This window comes from Cricetulus griseus (genome assembly GCF_003668045.3).
Source record: "Cricetulus griseus strain 17A/GY chromosome 1 unlocalized genomic scaffold, alternate assembly CriGri-PICRH-1.0 chr1_0, whole genome shotgun sequence".
NCBI classification, from domain to species: domain Eukaryota; kingdom Metazoa; phylum Chordata; class Mammalia; order Rodentia; family Cricetidae; genus Cricetulus; species Cricetulus griseus.
The window spans coordinates 115,604,982-115,620,046 of record NW_023276806.1 but is presented as its reverse complement, the minus strand read 5'-3'; the positions used below and the strand labels follow the sequence as shown (position 1 = coordinate 115,620,046).

The following is a 15,065-nucleotide window of genomic DNA, read 5'->3' as shown; positions in this document are numbered from 1 at the left end:
ATGTGAGTCTGAAAGCAAACCAGCCTGGGGTGTTGCTCTATGGCTCCTGCCACTGCTCTGACTTGAGTTCTTGCCCTGACTTCTCTAAATCACCAAAAGAGATCAGTGCATGTGAACCAAATAAGCCCTCCTCCCAAGCTGCTTGTGGTAAGGGTTTTGTCACAGTGACATAGATGCTAACCAAGTTGACAAATGAGTATGAAAGGTAAAAGTTTTAGGTGAAATTTAAAACCCAAAGTGGTATGTCTATTAATGGTGCTGCCTGCACCACCTATAAGCAGGCCCCCTGCATCCCAGGCTGCAGGACACCACCCCTGGAGAAAATCATAATAAGCAGCTAAAGAAAAATAGCCGACCTGTGGTAATAGCACACGCCTTTAATCCCTGCACTTGAGAGAAAGAGACAGGTGGATCTCTGTGAGTTCGAGGCCAACTCTGGTCTGCAGAGTGAGTTTCAGAACAGGCAGGGCTGTTACACAGAGAAACCTTGTCTTGAAAAAACAAAAACAAAAATAGCAGAAATGTAACATTTGATCATTCATTCAAACCATAGCTCTGTGTCTTTTCATTGTCAAAAAAAAAAAAAAAAGTAAGTAAACCTCAGAAAATCTTAGCACTCCCTGGAGAGCGCAGGCACAAAAGCAGTACTACAGCAAGTTCCACCCACTTCTGTATCGTTCTTGCGCTCCCGGATGGCCGTCATCTCCTTCTCCAGTCGCTGGATCTCATCCTTGACCCGTCCCAGCTCTCTTTCAGCAATGGCCTTAAAATGTTCTTCACTTTCGATTTCATACTCCCTTGCTTTGTAAAGAGCCTGAAGAACAATGCACAAAATAGAAGCACTTTACATTTCTATATTATAAAATATAATAAGCCTCTACTTGATACAGCCCTAACCCAATGGACTACTCTTAACTCCACCAGGGTAGAATCTCCCCCACTTTAGCCTGTGGTTACTCAGCAGCTGTCACTCACCACCCATGAGGAGGTTAGCAAGACACTTCCTAGAGCATTATTATCAGTAGGTCAGACATTATATGGCTTAATCAAAAGAAAGAAAATCTGAAAGGTGAAATATGGAAGCTAAAACTCATCCCTTACCAAGAAGTAAGAAATACTGGTTGTGTTTACATTGAATTAACCACATGTTCTACATCACAGAGATAATTTGAGATATTATTTACATTTGAGATAATTATGTACATACTAAGGGTGAACATCTTACACAACACTATCAACATGTGTCAATATTTCTGTACCTGTGTAAATGAAAATTCCTGATTCACATTTTTAAAGTGAGAAGTCATAGAATTAATCCGATCCTCATAGTCCCGAAGCTGATCTTGCAAGTTTGATTTTTCCTTCTGTAGTTTTGATAACTGTAAGTAACAAATTCCATGATTAAAAAGCATACTAAATCTTCATTTACTTTGTAGCATAGTCAGCTTGAGATGCTGTAACAAAAATACCATAAAATCCATGCCTTAAACAACAGAAATGTATCTGTCACACCTGCACACTGCTCATTTGCACCCACCACCACATATTCCAAACACATGCAACATTCAGAAGTTCCCGTTCTTCTCAGTAGATCTACTCAAGGGATTTCCAGTCTCATTTTTCACCGGGCAGAAAATGTTCTCTTCTACTTTGTCCGTTTGCACACATTGTCCCCTCTTGGGCTCTCTTCCCCACACCCTAACACCAATTTGTGGGACTTTAGGCTAGCTGCTAAAAATGTGTAAACTTTGTGCTGTCGGTTGCATTTATTTTGGTCTCGTTTGTTTCTTAACACGAGGCTGAAACTGTATGTGTTCTAGTTGGTGCAAGTTTGTCCTACAGTATGAAATATTTGTCCTCCTATGATACCTAGATCCTCACTTTGAAACTCTCTACACTGCATACTTCACTGAAATGCCCCCCCCCACATTGAAAACAACTCAAGCATCACAGACACACGAGTGCCAACGAGAACCTGTCTTGTGTGTGCACATGTGTAAGCAGCAGTTACTAGGCAAACACCAACAATCTGTTTGCAGTCCTTAGTTGGATGGGGGAAGCTGCTAACTGGCATCTGAAACAACTGGAGGAATGAGATTCAGGGTTTCATGGCCCTGAATAAAAATTGTTGCTCCGATAAAACTTTCAAATGTGTAACAACGGATAGGAGCAGCAAGGAAAGTGATGAGGCCAGGGTACGGGAGGCACAGATGAGTTGGACAGCATGGCGCCCAGACCTCTAGGGTCTTTCCAGGCGCCCGATCCCGATTCCCACTGGCTACCCACCTGACCCTAGTTACTGATCCTCACCTAGTCCTCCATCTTCCCACTGGTCCTCATCTGGCTGTCCTGGCGGTGTTCAACCAGACCCCACCCCCGCTCCCCCGTTGCTCAGCTGGTTCTCTCCTGTCTGTCCCCTAACTTTCACCCTGTCCTCCTCACCTGGTCCTCCAGCATCTTGTTCTCCTGGTTAGCCACGGGGATGGCGAACCCATCTTCCCAGTGAAGCTCTGACAGGAACTCGCTGCTCATGATGAATGGGCTCGAAGGGAGCGCAGACAGACTCCCTAAAAACCTTCCCTGAAGCACGTAGCCCGAGTCTGCAGAGCCTGCTTGATTGTACTCCGCGGCCCTAGCAACAGCCAGGAGCCCTTAGTTACCAAACAGGAAGCACTCAGACTGGAAGGCGGAACTTCCTTTGAGAATTTCCTCTTTCTTTCTGAAGCAACAGAAAAGTTGCTTCCCTGGGACTGCGAAGCACAGCTTTACTTGCAAGGATAGGGACACTTCCAGGACTTCCAGAACCAGTAAATCTGACACCTCGGGTGCCCCCAGAGGATCGCAAGTTCGGGGAATGGAAGACACGGGGTTCCTGGGATGCCAGGATGGTGAACTACTGGGTGCGAGGATTAAGGCCCATAAGATTGACAGAGACTATAGCACACGAAAGCACTTCGAATTTATTCTTGACCCATATGTGAGGGATCATGGTCCAGGAACACAGATCCAACCTGCCCCAAATAGCGTGTTCTAGAATGGAAACTGTTACATGACATTTTTGTAGTTGCAGAAGAAAAGGAAACTATAAAACAAGGCATTTTCCAATGCACTGATGAAAACGTCACCAGGAGTGTAAAACACAGTTGGGACGTCTGTTATAGGTTTCAGAAACTATCTGATGCCATTCTTAGCTTTGGGATTAGTGGTAGCTAGTGGTCTGCTAAGTTAATACACTTCCCAAAGTATTAGCTGGTAAAATGGGCAATGTATTCTCATTTTGTTAAGGAAACTAAAGATAGCTAAAGATAATTTGGCTCTGGGTCTGCAACATTCCAATGCCCGTACCATCGAAGTTCTAATCAAGTCTGTCTGTGTTAACATAGGCATGGAGCTGTATCCACACAGGATGCCTGAATAAAAGTGCACAGCGCCACAGTCCTACTGCCTACCCAAAGACAAGCTGACGAAGATAATACACTGCTTTCCAAATGCTATTTGCTGATTTGTGTGTGTTCTACACACTGCTGTAAGAGTAAGCCAAGGAGGATGTGGTATTTGAAAAGTTAATTTACTTCTTAAATTCCTTCCGGTTGTATGGTCTTCACTGGTTTCGATCCAAGCCCACCTGCAGCAGGCCATGCACCCAACCGGCCCTAGTGTACAGAGCCAGCACCTCACTCTTCCTGTTGCTTGTGGCCTCTCTAGACTCATCCCCTAAAGGGCTTCTGGTGGCAGATGCTAAAGGCAGTGACCTGTAGCATCTTAATCATCTGCAGCTAAAGTTAGGGATGGGAAGGGGGAAACGTAGGACATCGATGGACAGCTCTGGGAGCAAGCTGTTAGAATGGGTACCCTGCTCCCCCAATGGAGGCATGGATGGAAAGACACAATTAGCCCTACAATCTCTAGTTCAGCAAAAGTGGGAGCTTAAGGATCAATGGTCCTACATGGGGAGAATATACACCAGAAATTCTCCCACTTCCTCCCAGATCCCCACACTCTCTCCTACCACAGATTCAGACACAATATGCAGCCTGTCTGAAGAGCTAGGGCTTCCTTTTGAGTCTATAGCTAAGACAGAGACTGTCTGCTGTTTCTCTATCAATTATCCCTAAGCGGAGCCTCATAGCGATTAGCATGCTTTACCTGGGGAGGGGGGTGCGTGTCAGGCAACAGTCCTCTGCTGAACCTCATTTTGCTGTCTCCAGGGTTGAGAGTCATTTGAAGGTGGCACCTCCTCGAGGCTCTGCAGACCCACGGAGCTGTCACTTCTGGCTCTCTGGTCATGTTAATTTTCTTTTCTCCTGTTGTGAGTGCAGAGCATTTCAGGGGTTTTCTTTTTAGACTCTTGAAGTGTCAGGCTTCATAGCATAACAGATGAAAGAGGCCTTTAAATGCAACCCAGCCTGGTACTTTGTATCTGAAACCTTGGGTGTCACTTGGTTCTTTTCTTCTTTAAAAAAAAACAGTTGACTTTTTTTTTTCATAGTAAACCCTACATGGGTCTGTTTGTGTAAGTAGTGTTTATGCAAATACTTACTATATTTAAAGACTAGTGACAGTTAACTGTACACACAATTCTGCCCAGCAATGTGACACCTTACTGACGGTTCGGGTCTTTCTTCTGTTGGACTACTTGGGGCCTGTCAGCATTGCTTTGAGTCTCTGATGCAATGGGAAGCCTTGTGTCAGAACTCACCACTCTAGTCTTTGCTGCACAATGTCTTGGCCATTTGCTGCCATCTAGTTGTCAGTTACTTTCTGTCAGTCTCGTGTTGCAATCTGCAGACAAATTTAACAAAATATTTTGTTTGTCTTACCAGCTCTACAGGGAAAGACCAGAAAAGCAGACAACTTACCAGACATTAAACTATTTATAAGTATTCAGCATTTATACTTACCTATATCCATGTTATAAATTTGTACGTGTGTATAATTTTGTATTTACCACAGATACATGGTATAAGGAAAAGAATTCTGGCTTTTGAAAAGTTTTCAGAGCAGGGGACATATGCCAGACTTCTCATATGTTAGGGAAACCTCTACTGCCAAGCTACATCCGCACCAGAAAATCATCTTTGACCGTAGATAACACCATAGTATGTCCTAACTTACCTAAGACTATTTGCTAAATTTGGCTTTATATTTTCTTCCTTTTATTACTATTTTAGAATTTCATACAGTAGTATATTTTGATCCTAATCACCCATAACTCCTCCATTTCGTTTTTTTAAGATTTATTTATTTATTACATATATAGTGTTCTGCCTGCATGTATGCCTGCGGGCCAAAAGAGGGCATAGATCTCATTACAGATGGTTTTGAGCCACCATATGGTTGCTGGGAATTGAACTCAGGACCTCTGGAAGAGCAGCCAGTGCTCTTAACCTCTGAGCCATCTCTCCAGCCCCCGATTCCTCCATTTCTTATTGTTATTATTTAAGATAGGAACTCACTATGGTTGGACTCACAGTAATCTTGTCTCAACCTCCAGATGCTGGGATTACAATTGTGTACAGCCATGCCAGCCAGTGCTATAACTTTGAACCCATAATTAACTTTTTCTTTGAGACAGGGTTTCTCTGTGTAGCTTTGCAGACTATCCTGGCACTCACTCTGTAGACCAGGCTGGCCTCAAACTCACAGATCTGCCTTCTTCTGCCTCCCAAATTCTGGGATTAAAGGTGTGAGCCACCAACGCCAGGCTTGAACCTGTAATTAATTTTTTTGAACTGTACTTATTTATTCTGCATAATGTGTATGTTTTGTTGGCAAGCATCATTAAACAGGCAGCACTCTGGAAGCCTCGATCATGCAGGGACCAGCACTGAGAATCTGGTTGACCTCACAGCTAGTTGGGAGAGGTGTTTCCCAACCACTTCATTTACCTCTTTAAATCTGTACTTCTTTGAGATGTAAATCTTTGAGCTGTGGCAGCCAGTGACTTGAACCTGGCACTATGCATGCAGGGCCTCAGCCACATACACCTTCTTTATTCTGCATCCTGGTAAGGGTGGACATGGTAACCTGGCCAGTGTGAACCCTAATTATACTTGGGGCTTCACAAAAGCACTCTGTATACATGTCTAGATTGCACACATGCAATCAGAAAAATGACCATCTCTTGGAAAGCTCTAAGATCCCTAAGGGAACTTCATGAAGCAGCAGGCTGTGTATACCAAGGATGCTGTTGTCTACAGCCACAGTGTACCAGGCTTCACAAGGCTTCACAAGTGAAGGGGCCTAGTTAATTTGCTGCAGGTTGAACGAGTTTCATTTATGACTGAGAATAATTACCTTAACAATCATAGTTTTTCATAGATCCAAGCCCATTACTAAATTTGCCAGTTTTATTGCCAAAATGCATTTACCATTTTGATCAGCCCCATTATCTCACAGTTGTCCTAGAATCTGAAAGTGTCAGTTATTTAAAGTTGATCTTGGTCTCTGTTAGCCTGTTTTCCATCATGGTCTCAAAGTACCTGAGATCATCAAATTAAGAAGGAAAGTTTATTTTTGGCTCATAGTAAGACAATTCACTGCACATTTGATTAGTCCTGCTACTTTGGGGCCTGTGGAAAGTGGTGCAACATTGCTGGGATTGCCTGGTGGAAGCATCTATTCCCCTCATGGCAGTCAGGAAGTGAAAGAAAGAGGAAGTGGAGTGGCCAGGACCCAGTGAGGCAAGCAAGCATAGGGAATAGCTTAATAGCCTGACTCCACTTGGCTTGGGCCCTATGAACCCCTGTTCTAACAAGGCCCTGGGAAACCTAGGACTCTCATCTGTAAGTGCCATATGCACACACTCTTCCCTGAACAATGGGCCTAGTCACCTGTGAGAACCCAGAATGTCCATCTGCATTGAGCCGTGTATACACTCTTCTCTGAACAATAGAATAATTCTCCTCTCCTTAATGGCCCTCAAACTAAAATGCTTTTCATTCAGACATATTCCTAGTACATGTAGGTGTGAGGGTAGAAGGGCTGGTCTGGCATATGGAGTACATGTATGCAGTAAGGTGAACCGTATCATCTAAGTGAGATTTTTGGGGAGAATCCCCTGTTTACCATCTCATGCCTATGCACAATCGGGCATGCATATGACTAAAATCATGCATCATAGGAAGGAACATGAACACTGAGCAAGGGATTACATCATCCAAACCTGCCAGTCGAAACATCCAAGCTACACCCCTAGTCAATGAATTCCTTCTCTTAACCCCATTAAGTATCATCGAAAACAATAATCAGGTCCTGAGTGTCCTCACTCAGGTGGCCTGCAGTCAGTCTCTTGTGTATCTGACCTGAACTGTCACCTTGCTTTGGATGAAGTCACCTTGCTGAAACTCTGTGCCTTCATGTCAACCCTTTGAATAAGAAGGAGGCCAAGAACCTGGACAGAGCTGACCCATGTTACCATCCTCTGGTAACGTGTTTGGCAAGACAGTCAGGAGGTGAGAAAACACATTCTTCCCTGTCTTACTGCATATCTCCTCACTGCTTTCTTCATTTTGATGTCTGTGGCTGATAGTTGACCCAACTAGCCAGCTTTGCCAGAGAGCTGTCAGTTCATTTAATAGAGCCATGACAGTTCATGAGAGCTGTTTTTATCTTTACGTGTTGTTTTGTGCCCTGAGAAGGAATTGTGTGACATTTCATTAATGCCCTAAAAATAAACTATGTGCTGTTCTTGTCACATGCCTAATTTTAAGATGTGTGTGTGTGTGTGATGTGTGTGTCAGTATGTGTATGGCATGCATGTGGAGGCCAGAGAACAACCTTCAGAAGTCAAGCCTCTCCTTCCACTGTGGGATCCATGGATCAAGCCTAGGTTGAGAAGTCTGCACAGCAAGTACCTTTACTCTCTGTGCTGTCTAGCCAGTCTGGAAATGATTTTCAAAACAAAACAAAACAAAACAAAACTTAACCCAGTCCTCCACCCACAGGCTTAGTCACCTAGGCAACCCTTCCTGGACCTCTTACTCATAAACTCTTTACCCTGCCAAACATCCTTTGTGGCTTCCTAATATCCTGCCTACACTAACACCTGGTGCACAAACAACCCATTCTACTCCTCCCCATATCCTGTTCTGCTGTCTATATAAGCTAGCCTGAGAAAAGTAAAGTTTGCCACTTGATCAGAATCCTGTCTTGTGGTTGTTCTTTCTGCATCTCTTGTCCCCATTCCCTATCCCTGACTCTCTTGCCCCAGGTTGACGTCCTGTAGGTCAGGACAACAGACTTTCTAATATCTTTTTTCTGAAATAGTCACAGATTTATTTTTCCACTGTCAGCCACTGCCTTGCAGAAGTACTGTGTAACTAAATGAGTACAGTCCATGTATGTTCATGTGTAGTGATGAAATTAAGCCAGATCTCTGTGTATGTGTGTCACAGTGGTGTGTGTATGTATGTATGTATGCATGCATGCATGGATATGCATAAGCATGTGTGTATTGGATATATATGTACACATTTATGTATGTGTATATGTGTGTGTATGTGTATACATGTGGGTGCATGGATCTGTGTATATATGCATGTGCATATGTGTGTATGCGTGTGTTTGTGTGTCTGTGTTTGTACAGTCAGTTGTGTAGGTGTGTGACTAAACAACAGCAACAATTTTCTCTGTTTCCTAAAACCAGTGACATAAAGGCTGTTTATATGAAAGTATTTGCAGCATTAGTAGACTACAGTTTGAAGCCCCGAGTAAGCCAGTCCTCTTCAAAGCTATGCTACTTCAAACTTCACTGCAGTGTAAGTGTGTATTCTGCAGGCCTCACTTGTTTGCTGGGATCCAGCAGATGGTGCTGCATGTCTGTATATGTAAAGCACCACAAATGCCTTTTTCCTTTTATCTTTTTTTGTTCAGTCAAGAGCTTCATGAAGGTCTCCTCATACATTTAAGACCATTATTCCCAACATCTGAGCCAAACATCTGGATGCGACCTTGAAGGTGAACTGGAGAAGTCCCTCCCCCAAATAACTGTGGACCAAAGAGTAACCTAGTGCTATCATCCACTCTTTGACTCCATATTACAAACACCCAAGTGTGGGAAGCATGGTCCCTCCTACTTTTCCAAATGCCATAGCCGACACTGCCATGAAGCAGTCATAGTCCTGGTAATAATTAACAACAAAATGTAAGCTGAAGATTGCAACTTGTAAATCAATCTTTTACAAAGATTACATACACCTTAACATTAGAACTATGTAAAAATTTATAAACATGAATCAGTGATTAAGCTAGCCATGTGTAAAAATGTTCATTATGGATTGTCAAACACCCAAAGCTTTAGGAAAAGATGGTGTATAGAAATCACAGATAGCCCCTATTACCCAGCAACCCATAATTGATTAATTTATATTTATTGACCTTAAACAGGACTGGGAAACATCATTTAACCTGAAAGTTATCCATGTCAGCTTCTATTATCATGAGAGTTTGTAGTGTGTTATAATGCAACATAGCTAAGGCCTTGAGAGTGTCATCAAATCATAAATCAAGAATAAGGGTAGCATTGACTGATCATAAAAATTTAGATTTCCCTACTGCATTAACCTACTGTATTCTATTTTGATTTGCTACTACTCTGTGATATGATTTCATGAAGTGAATTCTTTTTTTCATTGTATCAAACGAGAAATGCAAGCAGTGGCTAGTAATGAGCTCCAGCCATAAGGCAGGTGTTCACTGGAAGATTGATAGATGAATTCATTCAGTAGACTATAGTCCTGTATGGACTGTGTTTTAGAACAGACACACTGACTTGGAAGCAACTTTTCAGGTGACCACTCTGTCATCTGATCCTCTCTTTACCCATCTCTTCATCTAAGTTTCTTTCCACCTTGTGAACAAGCTCAGACAGGCTTGCATAAGTGAGGGGTAGAATGAGACAGATAGACAGACAGACAGACAGACAGACAGACAGACAGACGAGAGAGAGAGAGAGAGAGAGAGAGAGAGAGAGAGAGAGAGAGGATACCACCTGGTCTGTGTTAAAATCATCCTGGTTTTTTGGCTTTTGATTTTGGTTTTGGTTTTTGGTGTGTATTTGTTTGTTTGTTTGTTTGAGAGGTTCTCCATATGTAGCCCTGGACTTGCTACATAGGAATAATTGGCATACACCACCAAACCTAGCTATCCTTGCTCTTTGAGGTTCTTCAGTATTAACATGATCGTCCTCCTTGTCTTAGTTAGAATTTCTTATTGCTATGATAAAACAGCATGACCAAAGCAACTTGTGGAGGAAAGGGTTTATTTGGTTTATGCTTCCACCCCACTGTTAATCATCAAAGGACGTCAGGACAGGAACTCAAACAGGGCAGGAACCTGAATCAGGAGCTGATGCAGAGGCCATGGGGGTGGGGTGTTGCTTACTGACTTGTTCCCCATGGCTTGTTCAACCTGCTTTCTTATAGAACCCAGGACCAGCACCCCAAGGGTGGCCCCACCCAAAGTGATCTGGGTCCTCCCACATCAACCACTAATTATGAAAAATACCCTACTGACTTGCCTACAGCCTGATCTTATTGGGGCATTTCCTCACTTGAGGCTCCCTCTTCTCCAGTGACTCTAGCTTGTGTCAAGTTGACATAAGACCAGCAAGCACGCTCTTCCTTAAGGAGCTGACCATGGAAGCTGCCCCTGACCAGTCTCCAACCTTTCATAGGGGACATCTAATGCCACATCCATATCTCATCCATTATGATTTCTTTAACCCTCACATCTGAACACACCATCTGCTCCCCACGACCACTAAGCTTGTTTTACCTTCATGAACTGATTCCACCTCCTCCCAGCTTCATGTTTCATTCTCTTGCACTGGAAATTCTAGCCCAGCTCAATTTGTTTTCTTCTCTTCAAGCTCTCTTTCATGTGAGCCTTGTCGCATGTGTTCCCTCTGCTGGGGTGTTCACCCAGCTCAGCCACTGTCAGCTGTCTGTCCTGAGTGTACCTCATGAGCATCTGTGTTCTTACTAAACCTTTATTTTCTGGATCCTCTACTCCATGGATAGCAGCTAAATGGGGGAGGGGAGCTCTAGCTTATCTAGCTCTGTCTTCCCAACACTAAGAATTCTGTAGACATTCATTCATTCTTTTTTTAGTGGTTGGTCACCAGCAGTATGTCAGGTACATTGTGTCAGTGACAGGAACACACATTTGTGGACAACATGGAAAACCCATAGACATTTTCACCCAGACACTAGAGCTGTGTAAAGAGATTGTGACTGCACTGGACTCTGTAACCCTAATCATCCTCCACAACCCACCCCAGGCACCATAGCAGACTTTCTCCAAAGAACCATTCCCATGAACACGGAAGAATTTTTAATATGGGTTGGTGAAACACTGCAGTGCCTCGGGCCTCACCTCAGTCTTCCTGAGCGAGATGCTTTACATCCAGGATTCAGAAGTCTGTCTTTTAACCCATTCCTTGGTGTGCTGGTGACATACCTGGCTCAATCAGATCACTGTGCTAGAGAAGGTGGGGCAGCTGGGAGTTCTCCTGAGCCGGAGGGGAGCAAGTTGGGGGAAGCAAGCAGGAAGCACTGTTGCTGCAGAGAGACAGAGTCTACCTGCTTCCAGAACTTTTGTTAAGTACATACTGTGTACATGGTGTGGCAAGACTATCAGGGCTCACCAAACAGACAGGGGCTTTGTCTTGATGGAGGAAGGGATCAGGGGCCAGGGAGCCACCCAGGCAGAAAAGGCTCTTGCCTAAAACCTGGGTCCCTAGTAAAAGTTCCTTGCAATGGAGAAGGGATTGAAAGGAACCACAAGAAAATAGTCTGATACGGCTAGGCACAGGGTGGCATTAGTCTGAGATAAGACAGGAAAGGTTGAAAGGTACCCGGTCACACAATATGTAAGCCCAGGGAAGGAAAGGAAGGAAGAGGTGTTATTCTCTGGATGTTTAGGAGCCAGGCAAACCAAGAGGATGATCTCCCATTCTGTGGGAAGCCCCAGGTCCAGTCCCAATCTTCCAGTAAAATGCATGATGAATAGCAAAGTGTTTGCAACCTCCCAGGATTACTTTGGCAAGTGTGTTTTTGCCTCATTTTTTAGAGGCTCATGTGTCTTCTAGTCATCAGAGTGTGTGTTAACACCTACAGACACCTGCAAGTGTGCATGAACACATCATCAGAGACAGAAAGAATGGTGATAGGAAGTGACAGTATGTCTGTGACATCCTGTGGTATCTGGTATTTAGGACAAGAAACACCGGCAGTGGGTCTTTAGCTCTCAGTTGTTCTCTTCAGCTAAAAACAATATTTTACCTCACTCTTTGTTCTTTTCTGCATCTTCTTTACAGTGAACATATTTGTATTTAAGGTAAAATTTTACAATTGTTTATTTATTTAAGGAAGAGGAGCACATCACAGTAGGTGTTGAGGTCAGAGGACAACTTGCTGGAGTTGGCTTTCTCTTACCTTGTAGCTTCTTGGGCTCAAACTCACATTGTTGGGCATGGTGACAAACTTCATTACCTGCTGACCCATCTCACGAGCCTAGATTATTTTAATAATTAAAAGAAAAGTATTTCTTTTGGTTTTTTGAGACAGCACTGGCTGTTCTGGAATTCACTCTGTAGACCAGGCTGGCCTCAAACTCAGAAGTCTGCCTGCCTCTGCCTTTTGAGTGCTGACATTAAAGATGTACGCTACCATTGCCCAGCAAAAAAACTAACTTTTAACAATAGTAATTGAATGTCCTTGGAGGTAATGGAGACTGATGAAAATTGCAAACAGAAAACACACCTACCAAGAAGCCAATATATGAAGAAATAAAGGGTCTGGACTCCGGGGGATGTGGTTTGTCATGGTACTGTCCTGCCATCTATGTAAACACACAGAAGCAAGACTGACAAGAGGCTGCAGATGGACACCCCATCTGCTGTGTGCCAAGGCAAGCAGTGGGCTGGGACACTTGGCTTCTTTTACAGTCAGGGCATTGAGACACTCTGCAGAGAGTGGCTTTTACTCTGGGAACTATAGATCTCTGTGTAACACCTGGGTAAATATACTCAAAGCACTTACTATCAGTTGCCAGTCTGTTTCAGCATGTACCTGGCTATATTTGAGGTATCAGAGGGCACATCAGAGGTTATTTCATGGTTTCTGCCCTTGGGCAAATAATGGAGAACATGAAGGAAGGTGTTAGTCTTCTGGTCCAGTCTGTGCCTCTTCACATCTGTTCTGTCTTCTGCACCCTACCCCAAGCAAAGCATCTTCTGCATGTCATTATTTCTCTTCTTCAGCATCGACTGTTGATTTCCTCTTATGCTCATGCCATTGTCTCACTCCCAACTCCTTTGTAAGTGAGTTTCTCAAGTTTCCGTGAGAATTCTAAAGATATAAACCAGTCTGTCCTTTCAGTGAGGCGCATTGTAGAGTGACTAGGAAGAATGGGGAAAAGAGAGGGAGGAAAGGAGGGAGGGAGGGAGACAGAGAGAGCGCTATTAACCAACAGTTTTCTTTTATGAACAAGAAAATTGGCCGTTTTCCTATTAGCATATGAGGAACCTAGGACTGTCCCTTGTTGTCAAGGCAACAGCTATTCCTTGGGTGGCTACAATAGAAAAGAAGCCGGAGCGATCTTCATAAGATCATTTAAAAAAAAATCATTAAATCCTAGAAAGAACAGAACCCTGAGAGCTGCCCAGCCTATCCCCATCTCTAGAGAAGACCCACTAAGATAATTTGAAATCACCCTCCCCCAAAAAAACGGTCCTGTTCTAAACACACCTGAAGAGCTTTCATGACTTTCTTTGTAATCATTAGTGATGTCTTACAGAGCACACTATGAATAATGCTTTTTAGAGATTTTTCAGTGTTTCACATGGCAGCTGAGAGTTCACTTCCAACCATTCCATTCTAAGTAAAGAGTAATAACCACTCTTTCATCTGCCTTCAGTTTCGAAAGATAAATAAAGCCAAACCCTGGCCCTCTTGCAACCACTGGTACTGTAGGTTCTCCATGGCGAGTCCTGCACAACTCAAGGCCCCCTCCAAGGACTGAGTCCTGACTCCTCAGAGAAGGCAAGTGGTGTGGGAAGTGCTGTCCCCACCCAGTCTTCAAGCATCTGGGGGAGGTTATCCATGAAACCAAAGTCCTGGTCAGGGTCCTTTGTTTCTTTCATTTTCACAGGATGGCAAACACAGCTTGGTATCTGATTTGAACATTCATCTCTTCTGCATGTGTTACCAACCAACCTACTTCCCCTCAAGCACACACACCACTTCACTTTCCCCTTGTATTGTTTCATTTTCTCACCTCTTTCTTCCAAGAGATAATCCTCCTCTTCCTGGATCCTGATGACAAGTTTCACAGGCACTTCTGATCTCCCTGCTGCACATCACTGGATCTTAACAGATGCTGGATATTTCCTTCTAAAATGCCCATACTGATTGACCGGGCCGGACAAATGAATGGCCTAAAACTGGGTAACTATCTTTGTGCCAAGATTTGCTTTTTCACTTGTACACACCTACATCATATTTTCTGTGTGTCAGATACTGCACCAAGTGCCTTTAAAGTATTTCAAAACAAAGCCTGTGGCACAGCTCGGACATAGGTGCTACCATCTCTATAGAAAGGCAAATTAAGGCACTTGTGAGCCAAGTAGCTCCCACGTTTTACAGTGTAAAAGGTATGAAGCCCAACTGTGGCTGCAGAATCTAGTCCTTAGAGCCAGACTGTCAAGTAGGAACTAATTCTTGGGGAAATGTATGGACATGCACAAGAAGTTCCTATCTCTGTTCATAAAGTCAAAATTAGGAAGACATATTCAGTAGGGTAATAGGCTAAAACAGCCACAGGGTTCTCTATAAATGAACAATACCTCCTTGTGATATTATATTATCAATAATATATATAAGCATAGAAATGAACTAAAAGAATCTAGGAACTAAAAGTAAACATTAGTCTCTAGGGGAAGAGATGGTGATTCTTTTGAAATTTGAAATTTTAGTTTTTTTAATTCTTTAAAAATTAGATTTTTTTATGTGTATGAATGCTTACCTGCATGAATGTTGGTGCACCATCTGCATGCCTGGTCC

At 43.4% G+C, this 15,065-nt stretch overlaps 1 protein-coding gene across 1 annotated transcript in view; it reads right to left on the bottom strand.

Annotated features, from left to right (window-relative positions):
• Positions 1–2,532, bottom strand: part of Ccdc39 (coiled-coil domain containing 39) — a 33,497-nt gene extending 30,965 nt beyond the window's left edge. The window contains exons 1-3 of the mRNA XM_027391996.2: positions 2,443–2,532; positions 1,260–1,379; positions 668–814 (exon numbers count right to left, since the gene is read on the bottom strand). Coding sequence (XP_027247797.1) covers positions 668–814; positions 1,260–1,379; positions 2,443–2,532 — 357 coding nt within the window. The remainder of the gene's footprint in view (positions 1–667; positions 815–1,259; positions 1,380–2,442) is intronic.
• Between the last annotated feature and the right edge of the window lie 12,533 nt (positions 2,533–15,065).